This window comes from Diorhabda carinulata, chromosome X (genome assembly GCF_026250575.1).
Source record: "Diorhabda carinulata isolate Delta chromosome X, icDioCari1.1, whole genome shotgun sequence".
Classification (NCBI taxonomy): domain Eukaryota; kingdom Metazoa; phylum Arthropoda; class Insecta; order Coleoptera; family Chrysomelidae; genus Diorhabda; species Diorhabda carinulata.
The window spans coordinates 48697217-48720714 of record NC_079472.1 but is presented as its reverse complement, the minus strand read 5'-3'; the positions used below and the strand labels follow the sequence as shown (position 1 = coordinate 48720714).

Here is a 23498-nt window from a genome sequence, read left to right as displayed (position 1 = left end):
TTACATAGTTATTTCATTACATTCTGTAATCTATGGTTATAAATATTTAGTAGTCGTAGATAAAGTATAATATTCTACTCGCGTATAATGAGTTATTCACTCGGTGTTTTATTCCACTTGCTAACACTCGTGACAATGAACTTTATCTTGTAAAAATGATAACCTTTATTATAATATTCTATTAAATTTCTATTACATACTTTTATTAAATATGGAATATTAGAATGTTTAACTTATTAAAACCCTAAAAAGGCTACTTCTAATTGAAAACTAACATTTTAGTATAAAACTTGAATCATGTGTTTACAATGAATCTAAATAATTGTAATAAAGCAAACTATTAATCATAGTAATTGTTTTCTGTCTCTTATTTATTAGCAAACAAAATAGTTATTACGACAATCACATAATTAGGAAAAACCTTTACACACGAATTGCACTAATGCGTAGAGTAAGTTTAATTCTTTTTAGAAGAAACTATAACGCTATTGATTCCTAATAAAATATATTTTGAGTAATAATTTGAACATTATAATCAAAATAAGAGCAAATTAAGGAAAAATGATGATTTCAATTATTAACAATGCTAATATTAAAACTGCAATTTGTGCAAATATTAAATTGGGGAAATACCAATCATAAAAACCAGCTATAAATAAATATTACCAAATAAATAGAAAAACAAAAAATGGCATGGGGACTGGGACCTTCCGCACGTGAGTCTCACTCTAGTCGCTTAAATATGTAGACCTTGCAACAATTTTTTTACGAACTAGTGCATAAACATACTTTACGCACTTGAGAGTGTGTCTAAAGAACGTACTTTACGAACGGTAATAGAAAAAGAGCTTTAGATTTGCCTGTTTGAATTATGACTATATTTATCTTGTTTATGCATGGCCAAAATTGTCTAAGGTAGTTATATACAAATAATTGTGTTTTCCAGACTTTCTTTTCAATAATCTGGAGAATGTGTTTGTTTCAGCTACGTTTTGAATCACTATTTAGGTTTATTGGATTTTGTAATTTAAATGATATTAACCGAAACTGAAAAGGAGCTTGGTTACTTTCTTAAGGTAAAAGTTACTGGAACCTATTCATTTGTAATAAATCTTTTTTCTCGCAGAATGGTAGATACTATAGTATACTATACTATAGAACTTTATTTTTATGGGCTACAGGTATAACAATGTCGTGATAAGTGATAGTTTTGTTATTAGGTATTAGATCTTCTGTGCGTAACATAATATTTCAATTATTGGAAATAATTTCATTCGCCCTATTCATTAATTCACTATTAGGTACTTAATTGGGATCTTACAAGTTTTGGATGGGTAATAGGACGATATTTGCACCCTTGTTTATAAACTTTCTATTTGACCAATGTCTATTTTTTAGTTAGTAGTAGCATTGTATAAAGAATATTCTTTATACAATGGTAGTAGTAACAAAAATTTTAAAATTTGGTTCTGATCATAGACTATAACTGTCACAACTTGCAATATGTCACGAGTTTCTTTCTTAACATAACCTCAAATCAACGCTGATCCGCTTCTACATTTTGTACAATGGTTAATATTACCGAAACTCAAATCAAAAGTATTGGTAATGTATTGAACGATTCTACTAGACCATTAAAAGAAAGATTTCGAGCATTGTTCACTTTGAGGAATATTGGTGGTGAGGAATGTATCAAGTGTATAGAGTCATGTTTTTCAGACAGTTCCGTGTTATTAAAACACGAATTAGCTTATTGTTTGGGGCAAATGCAAGATGAGAGGGCGAATCCAGTATTAAGGCGAATATTGGAAGATTCAACACAAGAACCTATGGTTCGACATGAAGCAGGTGAGTTTTTAACAACCCATTATAGTGCAAATTTATGTATACATTTCTGTATAAATAGGTGAAGCCCTAGGAGCTATTGGCAGTCCTGAAAATATGGAAGTTTTAGAGAAATATAAAAATGATCCAGTTGTAGAAGTTGCAGAAACTTGTAACTTAGCTTTAGACAGAATTAAGTGGCTACAATCTCAAAAACAACCAACACTTTCCAAAAACCCCTACAACTCTGTCGATCCCGCACCTCCTAGTACAGATTCTAATGTTGAATATTTAAGGAAAGTTTTATTAGATGGAAGCGCTCCTCTGTTTGAACGATATAGAGCTATGTTTTCTTTAAGAAACTTGCAATCAAAAGAAGCTATAGATGCACTAGGAGAGGCTTTGAAACATGGAAGTGCATTATTTAAACATGAAATTGCATTTGTTTTGGGGCAGCTACAAGATGAACGAGCTATAACTTATCTCAAACAATCACTGCAAGATGATAATGAAAATGAAATGGTAAGACACGAATGTGCTGAGGCATTGGGAGCTATTGCAACACAAGAATGTACAGAAATATTAACGAAATATTTGAGAGATCCGAAGAGGGTAGTTAAAGAAAGTTGTGAAGTAGCATTGGATATGTGTGAATATGAGAACAGCCCCGAGTTTCAGTATGCTAATTCTTTAAATAAAGCAGATTGAGATTCTGTCAATAAATTAAAATAAATACATATACTTCATTTTATTTAATATCTATTTAGACCAATAATTTAACATTTGTTATCAGGTTCAATAGGATATGGTAAATAAATTAAGCAGCTACTTTACTTTTTGTGTCTTGTATTTCAATAGAATAATATATTTTGCAATTTTAGATTCACTGGAGTCTGATGAGTGGCTATTATCTGATGATAGTCTATTAAATAGCTTTCTACGTTAAAATTTTTATGTTATGTCCATATAAATAAAATGAAACCTTTGGAAAATATCATTTAATTTTGAAATTAACTTTAGAAATACAAAGTAAATGATCATAAAATGAACAACTCCCAATTATGCAATCACCAACATTGTCAAATTTATTACATTCATCTTTATCAAGATATGACCAATCGGCACCATATGAGATGTTTTTATGTTCAAAATAACTTGCTATTAAGTCCATTCGATTATGTGTGTCAATATTTAATATATGCACTCCTCCTAACATACATGCTGCTAATAGTTTATTTTGTTCAAAAGGATCCCATTTTAACCTCCAAAGAGTACCAGGCATTTTTATAGTATCTATTTCTGATTTCATTTTTCTCACATCCCAAAGACGTACATGTTCATCATAACTAAAAATGTTAAAGATATTGTAAATATCAAGACTAATAAGGTATAACTTTTCACAATTTAAAAATATTTATATTACATTATTTTTTTAACTTAATTTTAATTTTTCAAAACATAAAAAATAATCAATTGAAGTGCTTTGTAATAAAATGCAATATTTAATATAATTAAATGCAATATTTAATATAATTAAATGCAACCAATAATAAGTATTAATAGTAGTTAATCAAAAATTTTCAAAAAAATATTATTTTAATTCTAATATTTAATCAGTTTTGCTAATAATCATATTTAGATTATAATAGCAGGGGCTTTTTGCCCTCTTTCTCTCTCTTGAGACCCTTTTGTTGGCACCTCGTAATTACTACGGGTCCATAACCTTTAATAAGTCAATGGACCTGAGAAGTTAATTGAAATGGTTAGGAGTTTTCATAAGAATGGGATATCACATGTTAATCAATACAGGAAAAAATGATAATTATAGATGAAAGGTGAAAAAAGTGATAAATTTACTGACCTTCCTGATGCTACAAGATATTCTTTAAAAGAATTGGAGTGAAATGAAGTAACGCCAGCTCCATGATTTTTATTCTTTGATATTGGCTGTGATCCAACTCTTTTATCAAATTTCAGAAATAAGCAATCATCACCACCTAAATAAAATTATATTATTTTGTGCTCCAATTGCATGAAAATGATCATTCAAAAAATTAAATGTAATATAATCCGCTTTACCACTAAAAATTATATTAGTGTCCCAATAGTAAAATCCGGTAATCCAAGCTTCAAAATCATGTCCATGCCAGCTATCTTTTAAAACTAAAATATTATTATCCAATTCAAGTAAATGAATATTTCCTTTAGAATCACTACAAGCAATTTCAATTTCATTACAGTTTGAGACACTTTTTGACCAATCTAGTGATAGAACAAGTGTTTCTGATGTATCTGAATCTACTTTATAAGTTGTTATTAATTCTAACTCGAGAGTGTAACCATTAAGTTTATACAGTGATACTGATTTTTCAGCATTTACAACTCCAAGGATTGAATCATTATCTATTTTCTTATGACACCATTTTTGATCCAAAATAGCTGGAGTATCTATTCTTTGTAATAACTTTAATCCATTTCTATGATGGATTGAAAAAAGGAGAAGTCTTCCCAAACGTTTAGTGGTACACGTATCTGCAAAAATAGTATAATTATTTGGTTTTTGTGGCGTGAATATAATTTTAATTCTACGAAAACCAACCTGTTTACCTGTTGTACTTTCTATTAACTGATAGTTTGCACATACAAATATATTTTGATTGGGTTTATGAGGACACCATTCCACAGAATCTGCACTGTATTCAGTGTCAAACGAATATATTGTTTCTATATTAAGCGATTCCATTTAGGCATATATATCTCAGTTAAATTGATTAATTACGATCGAACATTAACAATAAATAGTTAAAATGCATTATCTGTATTTTTATGTGCAGATTTAATCATCTTCTATACACTTAAATCCAAAAGTAACCCTTCATTAAAAGTATTAGGTAAACACAGACCTGTGTAGGTAAATGTGTTTTGAAATCGTGACGTCATTTGACGTGAAGTACGAATAGTCCAAATGGGTACACCAAAAATAATAAATATTTTGTTGTTTAAAAAAATTTTGTGAAATTATATATTGTGCAGGGTTATTAGATATAACATATCTCTTCTTCCATATATTTTCGTTGATTTTCATAAATTTATATTGACAGGTTAATTTTTTGGCTCTATATAAAAACAGCTTATTACTATGGACATTTGTTGTAAAACGTGTGCTTATTTGTAAATCGTTGATTCAATAACTATTATTCAAAGGAAAAAAGTCTATAAATACAGAAAAACTATAAAGTTGTAAATTATGTAAAGCTAAATAAATATTATTAAAACTCATTCATTGAATACTATAAACATAACATAATTTTACAAGTCAAGTTTAAGCCTTAAACGTCAGTTTACTCTAAAAATATTTCACGCTTTATAGATGGCGTTTACCGACAAACTACGGCTTAAACATTACTGATGGTCTGGGGCTTAAACTTCTGTTTAGCATAAAAAGGAGGATCCAAATCCAACTTTGTCAAATTATTTACTTTTTTTCAATATTATAGAGGGTTTTGGTAAAATGATTTAAGATTTACACTTTATATTTGAAGATTTTGACAATGATGATGAAGAAATTATAAATATTGTCGACGCGCCGAGAAAGCAAAAAATTATTCATCCTAGAGCAAATATTTAAATTGTCCCACTTATTTTTTAAATTTGTTGTGTTTCTGTCGAAAACATTTCTTTATATTTTTTCGCCAAGTTAACCAAAAGTACTACATCATAGTCAGGTAAAATACAATTGTATATTGTTCATTGTCCATTTTTGTTTATACAACTTTTTCCAATAATTCAACTTTAAAGCAAATATAGGAAAAATATTCGTTATATATCCGGGTTGTTTTATAATGACAACTGGCACAAAAATGTCTGTTTGACTGCGACTTGTAAAATAGAGCAATCTTGTTTATTCTTATTTAAGTTGGAGTTTGAGCTCTAGTTAATCTCCAGTTTTATCTTAGGTGGTAAAATTGGCTCTTGGTTAAATAATAAATTTAAAATCTCCAACGAAAACGGAACGCGGCGGCCTCTGATCACAATCTCAGAACATTAGTCAGCTGATAAGTGATCTACCTGATCCCGGATCATAGTTTCTAAAAAGCCCTATAAATGAATTTTTTATGTTTATCAAGTGTGTTGATAGTCTGCAGAAACTGCCATATCTACTTACAAGGAAAATAAAAAAAGAGTTATAGACTTTTCTCTTTGACTTGTTTGAAATTAAAGAATTTTGAAAAATATTTTATATTGAACTCGTGTATGACATTTTTATTTAATATCAAGCACTTTCTTTGATAAATTAGGCAACTAGATTGACAGAAGAGAAGAAATTATGGAGAATATTTTTACGTATTGAGGTTGTGTTTCCATAAACAATTTACATTTATTTCTAAATTGACTAAATTTTCTAAACGGTAATTCAAGATAGTGATTTATAATCAAATTTGAATTGTTTATTCTTTTTTTTTTCTAGGATAACTTTTTTATATTGCCAAATACTTCCATAATAGTAATTTTTCAATTTTATTTGTCGACTTTAAATTATGGAAGCTGTAGACATCCAAGCTGTTGAATCAAAACTTAGTGATGTAACTGTTACACCAATCCCAATAATTCCCAAACCATCAACAAGTAGTCAATCGCAGCAACAAACTTCCAAACAAGAACCTGGCCAATCAAAATATGCTCAACTTTTGAGTGTAATAGAAGAAATGGGACGAGAAGTCAGACCTACTTATGCAGGCAGCAGGAGTTCTGCAGAAAGACTGAAAAGAAACATTGTTTCTGCTAGAATTTTAGTGAGAGAATGTCTTATAGAAACAGAAAAAAGTGCTAGACAATAATTTTTTCATTTCAACAAATATAAATACCGTCCAAAGAATGTAAGAAAAATCTACCATTGATACTGTATATACTCTACAAGAATTCTGCTCTCATTAGAATCATCCTTATTGATAGGACCCATGGTCTTACAGATTTATTACTTTTTCACATTAGCAGAGTGTAGATGTAATTTTATATTTTTAATCAAAGGATAAATGTGACATTTTAATTAACTATATTTAGTGATATATGCAAATGATTTAACTCCTATTTATGAATGGTCCATGTAGGAATATTTTGTGTAATTCCTTGGTAGATTTTTTTGGTTCACTTTTACCCGACAATTGCTGCAAACAATGTGATATTTCCAAATATGCAAATGCAAATCAGGTATATAAATAGTACAAATAAATCACTTTAGATAACAGACCTGTATATTTTATGAAGTTATATAAATGTTTATATTTGTACCATTATTTTTATATGCAACTCATTTAGCTTAGAATGCGTTTCTACAACGTTCTCTCTCTCTCTCTCTCTCTCTCTCTCTATATATATATATATATATATATATATATATATATATATATATATATATTAATGTATTTAATTGGAAAAATCTATATAATTTTTACAAATAAAAACAATACCTATATAAATTTTACAAAACAAAATTCTATATTTTAAATAAAAGGTTGGTCTTCTAACACATGCTATTCAAATACATATATGTAAGAGGTTGTAACTGTATCCCTGTTTCAAAATTTGTTCAACCTAACTGCAGAGAAGCTCAAATGGAGATCTAAATCTTTCCACAAAGAAACAAAAGTAATGGTGTTGAATAATATAAAAATGTTTATTGCTTATTACAATAAATGATCCTAGAACCTATTTAGCAAAACATTTAAATTTATTCATAAAATCATCTATATCAGAAGACTCTTTCAGTTGTTCGATAGATAATAGACAAATCTGAAAACTTAGCATGCTGTTTGTACTTTCGGAAAACTAGACACAAGCTATTGAATTTTATTATTAATATTTCCGAGAGTTTAATCATGTTTTTTCTATGTTTGGTTTGTTGTAAAATGAAGAGGTTTATGATTAATATTAATTGAAAATTCTCCGTTCACCGAACTCCCAATTCATAAGACAATATCTTTGTAATGCACATGCTTTATAAGCTTTCTTTGCTTCCCCATCGAGTGATGTTGGTAATATTTTACGAATTTTTTTCTTACATGACTTCGGGGCCTTAAATCTTTGTTACGGTAGTAGTTACCCTCTTGAAAGAGCAGAGGTACCTACAGTTTCATAATTGCTTTTCAAGTGGCAATGTTATCATTGCTATATAGAATGTTTTTTCGACTCTAGTTGTTATCAATATATTGTAATGTGGTTTAATTCCACAATGTTATTAGATATATTTTTGGTTAAGATAAGATTCAGTGAACAAGATATCTTATTTCACCTGGCTAAAATGTTGACACTTGTAGTTGATTAGATATTTTCTCAATTTAGGTTTTCAAGCATAGTCTCTACATGATTTATAAGCAGATCATAATGTTTTGAGATGTAGTTTTTATTTGTTGGTAGCCGCATACCTCACAGTTCTTACTGTTGGAGTGGGTAATTCTAAATACAAGTCTCATAAATTCAGATGAGTTTATTCAATGATACAAAATATTTAAATCTGAAGTTATAATTGGATTTCTAACTTAAAAATTGATTTGATAAATATCTGACTAGAAACAAAAATGAAAAAATAAACCATAATATCTTGAAGGATTTTCACTATATAGAGTATAAAATGGAATTTTTTTCTTGAATACATTTTACCAGTTAAAAGTGACATAACTGATAGTAATTTAGATTTCGTATTTGAAATGCTAGGAGAAAAATAGAGATCCTTAATTTCAAATGCTATTAAAGGTAGAAAAATCTTATTAGTATAAACTTCACTAAAATTTAACTGAAAAATGTTACAAGTTGTTATCAGAATACTCCATATAAAAGGTAGTACAATCATTACTTTTCTATTGGAATTGTTTTTTGAAGATTCTAATAATAGATTTTCATCTAAAGAATTTAACTGAGTATTTGATGTATATTCATCTGAAAGTGAACTGTTGCATGTTGGGTCCAAGTTACTGGGTTTATTATATTTATCACTTTTACCCGATAAAGGAAAATTGTCAGCAAGGGAACCACTTTCTTCTGTATGACTTTGAAAACGATTAGTTCCTAAAAAAGTTGAAACTTAGTAACAAGCTTGTTAGTATAATTCTTCGAGATTTTCTTTATGTAATGCTGCTAGAACATACACAAAATATTGAAAGTATGGAGTGTAATTAAATATGTAAGAATAATAACATCAGTATATGTTTTATTATTAATTTTGATAATATCAAGTTATACCTTTTATTGAAGTTTTAGTACTTTTATTTTCAACACCTGTAATTTTCTGTAATCTCTTTTCAGAGTTTTCCAAAATTTTTCGTATTCTAGCTTCTCTTCTCGCTTCAGCTTGATCCATATTAAAGATATATAAGCATTTACTAGGAAAATAAATTTTCAACTCGCCAGTCATGACAGTTTTTACAATAAGGTTATGTATAAACAAAAATGAAAACTTCTTTTTCATAAACTCTTCTTCTCATAGTTTAAAATTAAAGGTGCATATATAATTCCTGCCACTTGGATCTGAATTTTTTTCTATTCTAATTTAGAAATTATTTTGTTGATGTTTACTGACTTTTTGAAATCGTATATTGAGATGGAAAGCTGATATTTACTATTTTATGTGATATGACAGAGACCAATACATTTTGTTTTATACTGATACTGAATTTTCCATTATGTTAACTCATATTACCTCTTCACCATTCTCTTTGCTAAAGTCGATTATTCTGTAACTGTTCTTATCTGAACAGTATTCATCTTATAATGTGCCTTGTTTCCCTTCTCTCAAATTAATTACCTTTGGTCCTCACGGTTTATTTTTCTTCTAAAATTAAACCTTACCTTTTTTGTGTACTAATGTTTTCTAAACATTATTTTATATTTTTATTCTATTTTTTCGTATTTCTATTGCTACAGTTTAAGTGGTTTCTTTTAATTCCCCGCATTGAAGATAAAAAGTAGGTAAATTGAGTAATAATGTAAGTCCTAAGTAAAACATCCATTTACAAAAAGATTTATTTTATTATGTGTTTGTGTTTAAGTACATTGAAGATAAACCAAAACATATTCTAAACAACACTGTGCTAATTTATTTTACTTACAATACTTATTGCAGCTAACTACTATTAACTTTTTCTTCAGCTGGTGACTCATTTGTAGTGTGAACAGTTACTGGGGGTAAATAATAAGACTTAACAAGACCATTTAGCCTGGCAATTTCGATATCCTCTCGTTCCAAATTTCGTAACATTTGTGAGAATTTAATTATCCCTTCTCTTCCTTCAGGATATCCAAAATCTTTTATTATCTCCATTTGTATTTGCATCACAATTGGAAATAAAAATTGCATCATTTTTAACATTTCGTTACCAACATTATCTCGCGCTTCTTCTAATTTTTGTAAACTATCCGCAGACTGGAGTGCTTCTAGGGTTTTATTCAAGATATCTCGTGCTGAGTTCGCAGTTAAAATTGGTATTGTTTCGATTTTAGACATTTTAATTTTTTTCGTTGATATTCATTACTTGTTAAATATAGTGTAGAATTTTATATTCAACACATTAACTTTAATGGTAGCTATAAACAAACTTCAACAAATAGATACATAACTAGTATAGTTTATCGATGCTTTGATAAGCAGGGCAGCAAACTGGCAAACAGTTCTTACAACTAAACAATTAGATGCTTTACATACGTAACACTTGCTATAAATGTACGTAATCAGCACATAGAGAAAATATTGAAGATAGAGAGAGCGAGGTATGGGGATGATTGTAATACTTTTTATTACATATATGGGTATGGGAGCTTGTTCAAGTGGGCCCGAACGGCTGGTAGTGAGCGAAAGAACATCGGTATACCATCACAGAACACACCCAATAAAAAGATCGACTTGCATGTAAATTTCAGCAACACAAATTTAGTTCTGCCACTTACCAATCGTGGGGCTAGTCTGATGAAAATGTGCCATTACTTTTAACGTCAATAATCATTTGTCTAAATCAAATGACCGCTTTTGTAAAAGTCATTTTCTGAAAAGAACTTTTATAAATTTCAATAGAAAAAATTTAAGGTATAAAGCTATCCCATCTATTCCTACCTCTCATTTGTCTTAATTTTTTACTTCCATTACAGATGTAATAGACACTGATATAATCGTCGAAGAGCATCAATTTACCTAGAGAAGAGCCATTGGAGTTTTCAAATTCCATTGTTACAGAGAAAATTAGTAGGTTTGACAAATAAAAATCGATTTTTGACTAGCTGGAACGAGTATGAACAATTTAACACTTAAGAAAATGGTAATGTATCAAGTTCATCTGAATATAACTATCAAAATTGAGCAGTTAAAAACATTGAAGAGATATGAAATTGGAACATTTGAGTGATTAGATGAAACTTTGGATAATTAAATGGAAGAATACATTAATTATATATTTATAAAATAATTAATTACAGTTAAAAAGTATTCAGAGACAAGGTAAAGCAAAGTGATGACTATAAAGGATAAAACTCTTTCTATGTACAAAAGAAGTCTATTGATTTAGTTTATTCATTTTACTACTAAAATGCTCTTAAATTTTATGTACCTCTGGTGGTATCAATATTGCTGATGTTTCTGGACAGATCCACATAAACCTTTTAAGATATCTTGATTTTTTACTACCCTAATGTTTTTTTTTTATTTTTTAATCATGATTTTTAATAGTTAAATTATATATATATATATATATATATATATATATATATATATATATATATATATATGCAATTCTGGCATTCTATAAAATACCGGGTTTTTTAGGAGAAATATGGAATTGAGCACATTCCATGGTTCTATTAGGCATTCTATGAAACACTATGGCCACTAAATCAACATCTGACCAATATTTTATTATAAAATATAATACTAGATATTAGTGGCCCTAAAATACACTGCTGATTTCTTTGAAAAAAGTAGTCATATGCATTTTTTTAGGAACCAGCTGTACAATTGTGTATTTTTTTTAGATTTATTAGTCAGTGTGATTCTGGCCCAGGACGCAGAAAAACTTTGCGAAAAGCTGAATATCCTGAAATGAAAACTCGTTTGTATGTGTGGTTTTGTAGACAAAAATAGAGGCATGTCCCCAATTTTATCCGCTAAAGCAATACAGTTTTATACCAATACATATGGAAATTATAATTTTAGAGCTAGCAGTGACTGGATTTGTAACTTTAGAAAAAGGCATAGTCTGTGTGCTTTAAAAGTGTGTGGCGAAAAACATGATGATCTAAGTGCCATCAATATTTTCTTGTCAAAATTTAAATGGAAGGTAAGACAATTAAATCTTGTGGCTACTCAAATATACAACGCAGACGAATCGGTCCTCTACTGGAAAATGTTGCCGAAAAAAACGCTGGTTCGTTCTCAAGAGAAGACCGCACCAGGTCGAAAAATAAGCAAAGAACGGGTAGCATTTTTAGCATGTTGCAATGCCATAAACTAAATATGCTAGATATAGGAAAGGCAAAACATCCACTAGCATTTAAAAACGCAGACATTCCTGTTGAATACAAATCCTCTGCTAATGCATGGATGACTACAAAGATTTTTATAGATTGGTTTCATCAATCATTTATACCTCAAGTTAGGGGGCATTTAAGAAGTTATAATTTGCCTGAAAAAGCGCTGTTAATCATAGATAATGCCTTGAGTCATGGAACTGTATAAGAGCTAACTAGTGAAGATGGAAGATTTAAAACATTATTCCTCCCACCAAATTGTACAGCACTCTTGCAGCCTTTGGATCAAAATGCTATCAGACTAATAAAATTATTGTACCAAAAAAGCCTTTTAGCCCACACAGCATTGTTAAAAAATCTTAACCTAAAAGTTGCAGTATGTCTGCTATGCAATGCTTGGGAAAAGGTCTCTTCTGAAGTTTTGAAGAAGTGCTGGGACAAAATTATGTCCGATAACAAAGACATTGAATATGATGCTGAAGATCTAATTCCTCTTAAGTGAATTACGCCTTAATCTGCTTTCTTTGGATGGAGATAGGGGAAAGTAAATAAAAACTGCCGAATAGCAATTTCATAAAAACTAATAAACAAATTTTTTTTTACTATTGACCATTTTTTATTTCCCGTCCGACCGTTTTGCTGTTTCCTTGTTTGCGCAAAAATGTTGCAATAATACATTTTCTTGATCGGTAGAGAGTAAGTTTTTCCTTTTAAGCAAACTTACCAATTTCTTAAGGGAATTTATTTTTTTCTGTCGCGAAATTGTTTTCTAATTTTTATATTTTTAAAAGCAACATTTTGTTGTAAATCTATGATTTTTTTTTGTTTTTTACGTGGGGTATCTTCTATACTATATTTATAATAGAAGCTAAAATAGGTGGGTCTGTTATAAATGTTGGCTCTGGTAGAAGCGAATTAAAATTTCTTGTCCGTAAAAATTAAATACATGCAAATAAACATTGCCAAATAGAGAAAAATTCGTTTTTCTAACAATCTTTAGAAAAACTAAAAGCAACTTAACTCAGTATTTTTTTTATGTTACGCCTATGTCTTGACCTTGTCTTTTTCTTAGCAAAAATATTTTGATTACATTTAATAATTTTTCATCATATATTTATCTCTCAATGTAAAAATAGATTTCAGTTTAATGTAATAGTTGCTTGGAGATCATTGTGGGTCAACATTGTTTTTTATTTAAAAAAATACAAAAAATAAGTTTCACGTTAAAATTAATCAATACTTTCAAGTCTAGTTTAGAAATTTCTGAAGTTATTTTTTTTTCATTAGCTGACCAACATTACACCAGAAAAATAGATTAAAACTACAGTTTTTCCTATATCTCATTTCTGAATATTTTCAACAGAATTTGAGAATTACATTATGTGATGGAACCGGATTTGATCAAGAAAAGTAAGATTCGACTGTATTTTTTTGTAGGGGAATTTGTCATAGTTCATCCTATTAAAGTTCAAGGTCGATAGATCCAATCACCAGTATTCTGTTAACTGAAGAAATTATTGTTTTTTACACAAAAATCATTTAACAAATTTCCTTTCCAAAAGCCGTTCCCATGAAACACACCAGACCACAAAATTAAACTAGAAAAGTTATATTATGCAATAATAATTTATTGTTTACAGTATTTTTATTTTAGTACCGTTGATGTTTTTTAGTTAATTTAATTTTTAACTTTTTAATTATAATAAAAATGATATTGAAAAAGTCTATTTTAAAATTCCTATTTCATCTATCATTCCGCAGTTCTAATAAACAACAACAAATAGACGCCGTATGCCGGACATTAATGGACACAGCGTCGCCCTGGCGGCATATTTAGAAAAATGATGTATCATTCAATTATCTGACGCTTGCAATACATTGCGATCGTCCTCCCTAACTTGCCTCCATTTTCTTAGTTCACCTTTTATCTCATACCTGGTAATATATCAGTCATTTTAGAAACGCATCTTTAACGATTATAATTTTATTGGAATATAAAAAAATTCTATAAAAATAAAATTAGCTTATAAAGCGCTTGTAAAACTATAAAAAAATTCATATATAATGTTAAATTATGAACCAGTTAGGTTTTCTTATTTCTCGAATGTCAACTTTTCTAGATTTGAGTTGTTTCTCAAATGATTCATTCAATTGTGCTCTTTGTATCTTTTTTCAATTGATTTAAAATGTATGAGGAATAGATAAGAAACTTCTTTTTCAAGACATTTATTGATACAATACATTAGTAAGATAAATGTAATTATGCCAAAGACAGAATTATAAAATGTTACAACTCACACAGACTTTACCAGAACTAAACATATGTGTGATCAATTTCATGACTACTTTGGAAAATTTTTTATTAAATTGACAATATAAATATGTCAAAAAAAATTAAAATATCTACTATTTCTTACAAGAATCGACCAATTTCATCACAAATAAAAAATCATTTTCTGGAAACCTAATTACAAACACTAACCAACGTTCAAAAGACTGTTCCTACAATTTAATGCAAGTAAAAAGTAAACTCCCTATTCATTATTTTGTAGCAGTAATAAATTCATAGTATGTACCATAAAATGTACATAAAATGAATATTAAATAAAAAGGTTACTTAAAAACTAAAGTGTAATGACCAAGATTCAGAATTTATTTACGAGTTTTCTTGCTTTTGGGACCAGCTCCATTTTTAACAGCTCCTACTGTAGCAGAGGCTGCAGGCGTTGCTGCGGCTGCCCTTCCTTTTACTGGAGTAGCAGCAACAACTTTTGGAGATTCTTTTGGAGCCGGAGGTGCAGCTACTTCTTCCTCTTCAGCTTCCATAGCCTCTGCACAATTTTCAGCAGGGGCAGCCTCATCTTGAGATAGTTCCATTGTTGTGTCACCTTCCATGGTAGTATCTTCTTGCGTTTCTTGTGTAGGTTCATCTGGATCGTATAAATCGCCTGTTAGTTAAGAAAAAAATAAATAGCAAATGATTCTACAAATCAATTAAAATTTTATTCATTCCAAATAAAAATGTTTGAATTTTGATTTGACAATACATTAAACATTGAAGAAGTTTAGACCAAATATCAGCAATTACAGTATTGCTCATTAGCATTCATTGCAATTGAACTTACAAAGGTTCTAACAAAGCAGAATCAGATCCTTTGTAGAACAGTATTTTCAATAATATGAAATAGCCTAAGTTATATTTGAAACTCTAGCTTGTAAATGATTTTTAACTTAGTTCATATTTTTTACCTGAAGGATCTACAATGTAGCTGAACATTATTTATTTATATATATATATATATATATATATATATATATATATATATATATATATATATATATATATATATATATATATTGTGGAGAATAAATATTAAGACTAGAGTGAATGATTATAGTCATATTCTACCATACATTATTTTATGTTTAATGTTAATGGAAACCATTAATTAACAGCTGTTTAATATAGACAATGAGAATGAATGATACTAACAGAAAAATGAGTAAATTATGGTAACGTAATTTACAGATATGTACAAACTTACTGGAGAATGAGGATCAAATCGTAATAATTTGAATGTTGGTTGAAGATAAAAACCAAAAGTTAAGTAATAAAATTGTGGTATTATGAATTCAAATTTCGATGTACTAACATTTTTTTCTTTAAGAGCATGCATGAGATAGATAAAATAAGGTTTTTCTGTTAAATGTTGAAGAATATTTAAATTTAAGGTATGTTAACAAGTTTTAAATAATATTTCAAAATTTTAATTGATTTTTGCTCAAGTGTAGACCCAAAAACACATTCATTTACCTTCTTGTCCATTCTTCTCGGCTTCTTTCTTCATCTCAGCTTCTTTAGCTTCTTTTTCTCTCTTTTGCTGCTCTTTGAATTTGAGTTTAAGAGCCTCGACGAATTTTGCATGATGTCGTCTAGTTTTCAAATGTTTCTGGAAAAAAATAACTTTCTTGCATTGTTCTTCAAATATATATATATATATATTATTTATTGAATACCTGAGCTAAATCTTCATTAGTAAAACTTCTGTGACACAATTCACATACGAAACCACAGAATTGTTGCAAGCTTTCAGTGGCAACTGCTCTATCTGCTTTATATACAGGCATCAGATTTTGTAATCCAGATAAATTGTCAGTGAATTCCAAAATTGGATTTTCAGCTTCCATTTCTAATGGTTCTTCAAGAAGAGGCTCCAATGGCAAATCATTGGCTTCTTCCTCTTCATCTTCAATAATATCACTACCATCTAGAAAGAATTTAATAAAATGTCAATAAAAATTATTCAAATTAATGATAGTAAACAGTAACGAAATTAAAAAAAAAAAACATTCATTACCTGCACCACCAGCTTTTTCAGCCAAATTTTTGGCTAATTTTCTAAGATGGTCTGGAGACAAACGATGTTCAATCCATTCCATTCTTGAAGGAAATTCCTTGGAGCAAAGACGGCAGTTTGGATGCAAATAATGTTTTAGACGTTGATGACCCTCAGTTCTAAAAAAAGTTGGATTATAGAATTCTTTACCAATTATACAAGAATTACACAACTTACTTTCGATGGGCAATTATTTTTCCCAAAAATTTGAGATCACACATGTTGCAATGACTTTCAGGTTCAGGTTTATTGAATCTCTTAGTAACACGCTGAACGCGGTTTAATTCGATAAGTTTTTTCTCTTCAAGAAGACGCATATTTTCCCTAAGGATGTTTACAGTGATATGGATGCTTTCTTCTAAACTATCCAACATTTGTCTATGAGCACGACCTAAAGACAGCAGAATTTATTATACATACAAATCTAGTACAGTCGAACTCCGATAATTCGAATTCCTCGTTAATTCGAACTTTTGCGTCGGTCCCTTGACATTCCTATTACTAACACATGTAAAAAAACCTCGATAATTCGAACTTTTGAAGTTCGAATTATCAAAAAAATTCGTATTTTCTGTGTTAATTACCGAAAAATTCGAATTTTTGGCGTTAAAATAATTGAAAAGTTCGAATTTTTGATGTTCGAATAATTGAAAAATTCGAATTTTTCTTGTATAAATTATGTATGTACAAAGGTATTAAAAAATTCGAACTGTTAGTGTTGAAAAAAATTGAAAAATTCGAATCTTCAGATTCTAGGTAAGACGACGATATTTTGTCGAATCACTCGATTTGCTTCAAAGGAAAAAATCGTCAGCATGAAGCAATCTAGCATAGCTGATTTCTTTACAAAAAAATAAATATATGTATTTTTTTTTATTTTAAGATAAATAATCGGTCCTTTTTAGGACCAAAAATTCTTCAAACGTATACAAATTATTATTTTAAATAAATAAATAAATAAATAAATAAATAAACATGTTATATACCCATAACATATTTATTTATTTATAAAATGGAAAGATGCATCGAAATGCATACATATATGTATGTAAATGTGCACAACTCCGATAATTCGAACACCTCGATAATTCGAACTTTTGCTACGGTCCCTTGCAGTTCGAATTATTGGAGTTCGACTGTAACTGGAATCTAATAAATTTTTCTAATTTTCTGGTTGTTTTGTATACAAGATGTTCCAAGCTTATCTTATGTAATCTAATTATGGGGCTCATGGTTTCTTTACCAGTTATGAGGTCTTCTGTGGGGATTCTTAAGGCTTTCACCCTATTCAATATTTTCATAAATGATACAACTTAACAATATACCATTATTTGGGAGAGGGTAGACTGGATAAATACACCCAGAAACGAAAACAAAATATGTTAGTAAAAACTGTAGAAAACATGTGAAAAGAAGCCATACCTTTAAGTGCCTCTGGAACTTGAAATTATTTTTTCAATACTTATATTTGTTTAGAATCTTTGCTTACCCTTAACATGTTTCTTCATGGATTCGCCATCCCACATTTCTTTGTTGCAAACAAAACAGCTCAATAATTTCACAGGAATGTCATAATAAGGCCCTTCTTTCTCTTCTTTTTCCTTTCTCAGCTTAGCTTCTTCTTCAGTCTCTTCTTTTTTATCTTCACTGTTGTTCTTCTCATCCTTCCAGTCTCTTTTGGTTTCTCCCTCTTCGTTGGCTTCATCCCCAGATACTTCTTCTTTCTTAATATCATCCTTCTTTTTCTGGTTTTGACCCTTTCTATTTCTGTTGAAACCACCTTGGCGATTCTGGGAAGTCAAATAACCCATTTATATAAGATATAAATTAAATTGAGATTAAGGAGAAACTGTTAAAATAGGATTTCAGAATTTGCTCTACATCACAGTAAATGAGATCAAGAAATATGAACACTGAAAGAAAATCATAAGCTGTGGAAAAGAAATTTGATATTTTTAGAAAAAAAGGAATCTATATGAATTTCTTTCAACTGTAAGCAAAGGGGAAAAGCAGAATTTGACTGTATTATTTTTAAAAGACATAAAATTACCTACAGAAATAATGTAATGAATATATAAAAAGAAAAAAATTCAAGATTACACTTGGAAATTATAAAAATTTGCCTTGAAGAAACAGAAAAAATAATGACAATTTACTGGAAGTTGTCATACTGTAATGCAACTATGTTGAAATTATCAAAATCATTTAGTATAAAGAGGAGTTTTTAAGACAAAAGATTTTTCATGAAACTGATACAAGATGATAGAGTAAAGCATATTCACATGATGTTCATTACATTGTTTTTACACTGAATGTTTCCTATTGACGAGATAACACCAAATACATGGATTATAGCAACAATAAAGCTCAGATTCAAGACAAAATATATTTTATCACTAATTATGTAGATTGTGGGAGTGCAGGAATAAATATTAGTTTCAAATTTTTCTCACGGGAGAGTTAAACTTCTCAAATATCTGTTTTTATAGACCTTGGTACTTCGACCAGAGAAAAAAACATTTTTCTAAATTATTTAATACAAAAACTGGCTATGTATCACATATATCACCATGTTAAGCAAAAACACAATTATTTGACAACAATGGGAGACAATAGAGACTATTGAATTCATTCATAATTATTCGTTCAAAGACTTCTGATATAGATAATCGAGGAAGACATCCTAGGTATTTGTCTTAGCAATCTGAAGTGGTAATTACAAAATTAAGAAATGTGGTTTGAAGCAATTCTATTCTTTTGAGCGAATTTCTGAAAATAAACATTTATAAGTGGTAAATATAAATTGATAGCAAAATTACTCTTCAGAGAAATATAAACTCACAGAAAACTTCAAGCGAAAAATGAAATATTTTTGTTGTAATAAATTTTGTTGTTGAAAGCATTTGTAGACACCTATAGCCTGTTATGTCAGATTTCTAGAATCTCAATTGTTTAATTCATGTTGCCTATAAATCCAAGCTTTATTTATAAGACTGAATAGAAAACAAGCAATCATTCAGCTGATTTAGGAACATTAACATTATACTTCTCCTACAAAGTCATTTCTAATAAAATTCATCAAGTGGTACAAATGTCAAATAAAACTAAAGTGGATTTTGGTCAAAAGCACTTGAGAACATGATTAATTCAGAGGAATTTCTTGGTTACAATTGTTATTAGAAAATCATATTCAGACCATATCTGAAGAACAAATGTACAAACAATTTAAATGGAATTCAACCTTTTGCAATCTACATATGATTTTCTTCATAAAATTATTGAATTTCAAAAAAAATATATTTTATAATTTAATCAATTCTGATATAAAGATAACAAATGGTTGAATTTTATACAATTTTTTCCTATACATATTTATAACTGTAATCTAATAACCTTACAATAAATAAAATTTTTGATAGTCCCAAAAATTTTTGGACTAAATAGTAAAAAAATCTCTTCCAGGAGTCAGCAGGACATAGAAAATGTTCTGATGACAATAATATTCAATTTTATAGGATGCTTCGGGATATTCCAGAGATTATTCTGGTCCAACCGATGTCAATACACTCATATTTTTCATAACAAATATAAATCTGTGAACAATCCTAAAATAATAGCATACAGGGGAACAAAATAAAAGAACCATTTCCAAGTATAATCAAGTAGAATATTAAGATGGAAAAGCTTAAAAGTTGCCTCAATTGTTTCAGTATGAGGAGCACCTAAATTAAAGTTCTGTTGAAAAAAATAGACATGCAGGAACTAATATAACACTTGAGGCAACTGGTGTTTTATTAGAAATTTCATGGCCGAAGCAATTTTAGAAACTTGAAGGAAGACCTTCTTACCTTGTAATTTTAACTCTGATATATTTTGATTCTCAATTATAAAAATTGTTTATTTTGGACTTTTTGTACAAATAATGCAGTATTTGCAGAAGTTGTTAAGATTTTGTTGAATAGAAATTTGGTAAATGGTATTATGGAAAATTTATTAACCCAAAACAGGTAATTAGTAGAATTTATTTATCAAGATAAAAACACATAGAAACTCCCCTGCCAAAATCACTACATACAAAAGATGTGATATTTCCATCTAACATAATTCACATTTATTCAAAGAAGCCATTGCCCACTACCTATAAACGGTAATTTTATGAGCCTGCAATGGTAAATTGTTTACTATAAACTTTCGTTTTTCACTACAGTCAATAAATTTGTTAAAAAATGTTTGGGGTATGAGTATTTAAAAAGTGTCTTAAAATTTTCATCATGCATTGTTTTTGAGAAAAATCAACTACAGCAGTGGGATAATTAAAATATTTTATACTGATAAGCCAAACAAATTTTAGCAAATTTACTGACTGTAGTAAAAAACAAAAGTTTATTGTAATCAATTTACCATTGCAGGCTCATAAAATTACAATGTTTATAGGTAGTGGATGTTTTATATACTGAATTAATCAAAAGTTGTTTGTAATATGGAATTTGAGTTACATTATTAAAAATAATTTTCAAATTCACTGTCAAATTTGTCAAAAACCTGGTATCATTAATAAGTTATATGTTGCACATTCCATATTGAATACAATATACCAATACAAAAAACAAAGATTTATATTAAACAATTATGCAGGCTTATTGAATATAAGAATTATGCAGGTAACAGTTTTTAGAGATTATGATTAAAAGAGTGTTCTCTTATTAGAAACTTTTGGGTAAATGTGAATTAGGTAAGATAAGGACATTTTGAAAACTATAACCCATGTTTAGGTAGATTGTGTTTCCATCTTTAGAAGCAAATCCTTTTGACAATATTGGGACTTTTTGGAAACTATAACCCGGGTTTGGGTAGATCACCTACCAGCTCATTGCAAATTCAAACCCAGAATGAGATCAAGATCACAATTTCCGAATGTTGCATTCAATGTTTGGTGGAAATTTCAAATTTAAAGCATAATCCACAAGAACTTTTGATTTTTATTTCTTTTTGTGTGTTAATTATTCCATAATATGTATTTATTATGGATCAAATGTTTAATAATTGTTATTCAACAGTTACCAGCTATTTACCCCTTTACACGGATTTTGCACTAAACTTTAATACTAATAACCTATTTTTATGCGGCAAACATCAATAACTTAGCAGTGACACTGCTAATGAGAATCAAGAGTAGACAGCCATTTAAGGAAATAAATAATTTTTAATGTACAAAAAACCATAGACAAATGAAACAACGCACCAGCTAATCACATTTATCCACTGGTCCATCAGGGTAGAAAGGATCCTATCATATGACAATCCAATTAACTCGACCATTTTCTGAACAATAATGTACATGATCTGGGTTAGATTCCAAAAATTCAGATCATGATCGGGTTAACCCGATCATAGTTTCCGAAAAATCTTATAGAAATAAAATTACAAGTTCTCAGCTCTATTTTTGCTCTTGGTAGAAGTTTCAAGACAGTTTGTATATTCTTTGAAAATGTGTTCACAATTACTGATAACGAAAATATTAAATGCTTCTAAAAACGTAATCTTGAATTCGAAATGTTCCTACTCAAGTACTGAAATTTAAGAGGAAAATGATTCAAGAATGGAGAGTAGTCTCGGATAATTCAAAATACATCAGAGTTAAAATTAAAGGTACCGATGTAAACCAGTAGATGTATTAATATAATAAGGTAGTAAATTTATAATATACAACTGAAAAAGAGTATATCAACTTGTCCCTTAGTGAATGTAGTAATAAATCCATACCTTACTGTAAGGCTCGTGTCGCCTGAAATCACGGCCTCTACCAAATTGACCGAAATCTCTATCCCGACCAGAAAAACCAGACGTGTTCAAAGAAAGTAATGATGGTGGATTCTGTTGTTGAGGTTGTAGTAAGCTACTGAGAGCAAGAGCAAGTTGCTGGGGATTGGAAGTAATTTGGGAAATCAATCCCTGATTACCGCTATTGGCCCCTTGCCAGGGGCTAACACTACCTCCTTGAAATGGTTGATTAAAAGAACGATTGCCTCGAAGGCCACCGCTTGGTCCGCCCATTCTTCTATTAGCCATGATAATTTGAACTAAATACAGCAAGAAATAAGTTAATTGATTTCAGAAACAAAATGGAAGCCAACTGATGCCAAGCTGACGCCGATATTTATTTTCAATGTTACAAAAGAATATCAATAATTCGACTTACCCTGATTCAACTGGTAACAATAATCACGTCAAAACTATTTAACTGATAGTTTTACCAAATATTTTAGCAAGGATTTCAAGAAATATACTAGGAGCTAAATAACTCACAATCACACCCAAATCGTACGACGAACCAAATGGAAGATGAACGATTTGCCGATTCGAGTTTGTTGATGTCATCAATCTCGTAACGGAAACGGAAATACACTTTATGCGCATAAGTTTGGCGTCTAGTATCATCCTTGTCATAACACTGTAGCTAGAAAGAAGTAGAAGCATTTCTTCAAAAATATATTTTTTGTCAAAATATAAAATAATGGAATATACTTCTAAGCACGAATTTACCCTAAGGTATCTAAATATATAATTCTATGAGTATAATTTTGTTTAAAGTACAAAAATGGTCTATAGAAAATATTAATTGATGCTTTATTTTGAAATTTGTTTACTCAAGTGTATAAAATGATATTTGATTTAAAAATTAATTTTCCATAAAGCTAACAACAAAAAATACTTATAAGTGATAGCTTGACATCTGCCATCTTTGTCATAAGGTTGTGGCGAGCAAGAGAT

The 23498-nt window shown here is 29.2% G+C and overlaps 6 protein-coding genes and 1 long non-coding RNA gene across 9 annotated transcripts; 3 read left to right on the top strand and 4 right to left on the bottom strand.

Annotated features, from left to right (window-relative positions):
* The first annotated feature begins 788 nt into the window (after positions 1 to 788).
* On the top strand, positions 789 to 2561 carry LOC130902768 (deoxyhypusine hydroxylase). The gene is made up of 3 exons (XM_057815051.1): positions 789 to 915; positions 986 to 1848; positions 1907 to 2561. The coding sequence occupies exons 2-3, from the start codon at positions 1569 to 1571 to the stop codon at positions 2530 to 2532; spliced, it is 906 nt and encodes a 301-aa protein (XP_057671034.1). The 5' UTR covers positions 789 to 915; positions 986 to 1568; the 3' UTR covers positions 2533 to 2561.
* Positions 2562 to 2807: 246 nt separating this feature from the next.
* LOC130902767 (diphthine methyltransferase) lies at positions 2808 to 4963 on the bottom strand. The gene is made up of 4 exons (XM_057815050.1): positions 4432 to 4963; positions 3904 to 4356; positions 3686 to 3821; positions 2808 to 3170 (listed from the first exon to the last, which is right to left on the bottom strand). The coding sequence occupies exons 1-4, from the start codon at positions 4565 to 4567 to the stop codon at positions 2819 to 2821; spliced, it is 1077 nt and encodes a 358-aa protein (XP_057671033.1). The 5' UTR covers positions 4568 to 4963; the 3' UTR covers positions 2808 to 2818.
* Positions 4964 to 5887: 924 nt separating this feature from the next.
* Positions 5888 to 7118, top strand: LOC130901151 (cyclin-dependent kinase 2-associated protein 1). Its single transcript, XM_057812275.1, has 2 exons — positions 5888 to 6233; positions 6293 to 7118. Exon 2 carries the CDS (start codon positions 6363 to 6365, stop codon positions 6660 to 6662), a length of 300 nt encoding a protein of 99 aa, XP_057668258.1. The 5' UTR covers positions 5888 to 6233; positions 6293 to 6362; the 3' UTR covers positions 6663 to 7118.
* A 1175-nt stretch (positions 7119 to 8293) lies between these two features.
* LOC130901287 (uncharacterized) lies at positions 8294 to 9420 on the bottom strand. Its single transcript, XM_057812511.1, has 2 exons — positions 9061 to 9420; positions 8294 to 8886 (listed from the first exon to the last, which is right to left on the bottom strand). The coding sequence occupies exons 1-2, from the start codon at positions 9284 to 9286 to the stop codon at positions 8342 to 8344; spliced, it is 771 nt and encodes a 256-aa protein (XP_057668494.1). The 5' UTR covers positions 9287 to 9420; the 3' UTR covers positions 8294 to 8341.
* A 402-nt stretch (positions 9421 to 9822) lies between these two features.
* On the bottom strand, positions 9823 to 10521 carry LOC130902292 (protein C10). The gene has a single exon (XM_057814285.1). It carries the CDS (start codon positions 10319 to 10321, stop codon positions 9941 to 9943), a length of 381 nt encoding a protein of 126 aa, XP_057670268.1. The 5' UTR covers positions 10322 to 10521; the 3' UTR covers positions 9823 to 9940.
* A 7-nt stretch (positions 10522 to 10528) lies between these two features.
* LOC130902293 (uncharacterized) lies at positions 10529 to 12932 on the top strand. 2 transcript variants are annotated; one of them, XR_009060381.1, is made up of 3 exons: positions 10529 to 10897; positions 10960 to 11305; positions 11836 to 12932. It is a non-coding gene; the product is annotated as an uncharacterized LOC130902293 (long non-coding RNA). The 2 variants fall into 2 exon arrangements; XR_009060380.1 differs by having other exon boundaries at positions 10538 to 10897; positions 10960 to 11126.
* Positions 12933 to 14540: 1608 nt separating this feature from the next.
* LOC130902291 (zinc finger protein on ecdysone puffs) lies at positions 14541 to 23129 on the bottom strand. 2 transcript variants are annotated; one of them, XM_057814283.1, is made up of 8 exons: positions 22927 to 23129; positions 22491 to 22807; positions 18217 to 18517; positions 16905 to 17118; positions 16689 to 16846; positions 16348 to 16598; positions 16145 to 16280; positions 14541 to 15278 (listed from the first exon to the last, which is right to left on the bottom strand). In XM_057814283.1, exons 2-8 carry the CDS (start codon positions 22794 to 22796, stop codon positions 14983 to 14985), a joined length of 1662 nt encoding a protein of 553 aa, XP_057670266.1. In that variant the 5' UTR covers positions 22797 to 22807; positions 22927 to 23129; the 3' UTR covers positions 14541 to 14982. The 2 variants fall into 2 exon arrangements, with proteins under 2 accessions (XP_057670266.1, XP_057670267.1); XM_057814284.1 differs by having other exon boundaries at positions 14541 to 15260.
* Positions 23130 to 23498: the final 369 nt, after the last annotated feature.

Excerpts from the sequence above, each read along its gene's own strand:
- LOC130902768 (XM_057815051.1), top strand. The coding sequence starts at position 1,569 with ATGGTTAATATTACCGAAACTCAAATCAAAAGTATTGGTAATGTATTG. Across the intron at positions 1,849-1,906 it reads TATGGTTCGACATGAAGCAG|GTGAAGCCCTAGGAGCTATT; the intron begins GTGAGTTTTTAA and ends CTGTATAAATAG.
- LOC130902767 (XM_057815050.1), bottom strand. The coding sequence starts at position 4,567 with ATGGAATCGCTTAATATAGAAACAATATATTCGTTTGACACTGAATAC. Across the intron at positions 4,357-4,431 it reads GTTAATAGAAAGTACAACAG|ATACGTGTACCACTAAACGT; the intron begins GTAAACAGGTTG and ends CTATTTTTGCAG. Across the intron at positions 3,822-3,903 it reads CACTAATATAATTTTTAGTG|GTGGTGATGATTGCTTATTT; the intron begins GTAAAGCGGATT and ends AATTTTATTTAG.
- LOC130901151 (XM_057812275.1), top strand. The coding sequence starts at position 6,363 with ATGGAAGCTGTAGACATCCAAGCTGTTGAATCAAAACTTAGTGATGTA.
- LOC130901287 (XM_057812511.1), bottom strand. The coding sequence starts at position 9,286 with ATGAAAAAGAAGTTTTCATTTTTGTTTATACATAACCTTATTGTAAAA. Across the intron at positions 8,887-9,060 it reads TACTAAAACTTCAATAAAAG|GAACTAATCGTTTTCAAAGT; the intron begins GTATAACTTGAT and ends CAACTTTTTTAG.
- LOC130902292 (XM_057814285.1), bottom strand. The coding sequence starts at position 10,321 with ATGTCTAAAATCGAAACAATACCAATTTTAACTGCGAACTCAGCACGA.
- LOC130902291 (XM_057814283.1), bottom strand. The coding sequence starts at position 22,796 with ATGGCTAATAGAAGAATGGGCGGACCAAGCGGTGGCCTTCGAGGCAAT. Across the intron at positions 16,599-16,688 it reads TGAAAAAGCTGGTGGTGCAG|ATGGTAGTGATATTATTGAA; the intron begins GTAATGAATGTT and ends AATTCTTTCTAG. Across the intron at positions 16,281-16,347 it reads CTAATGAAGATTTAGCTCAG|AAACATTTGAAAACTAGACG; the intron begins GTATTCAATAAA and ends ATTTTTTTCCAG.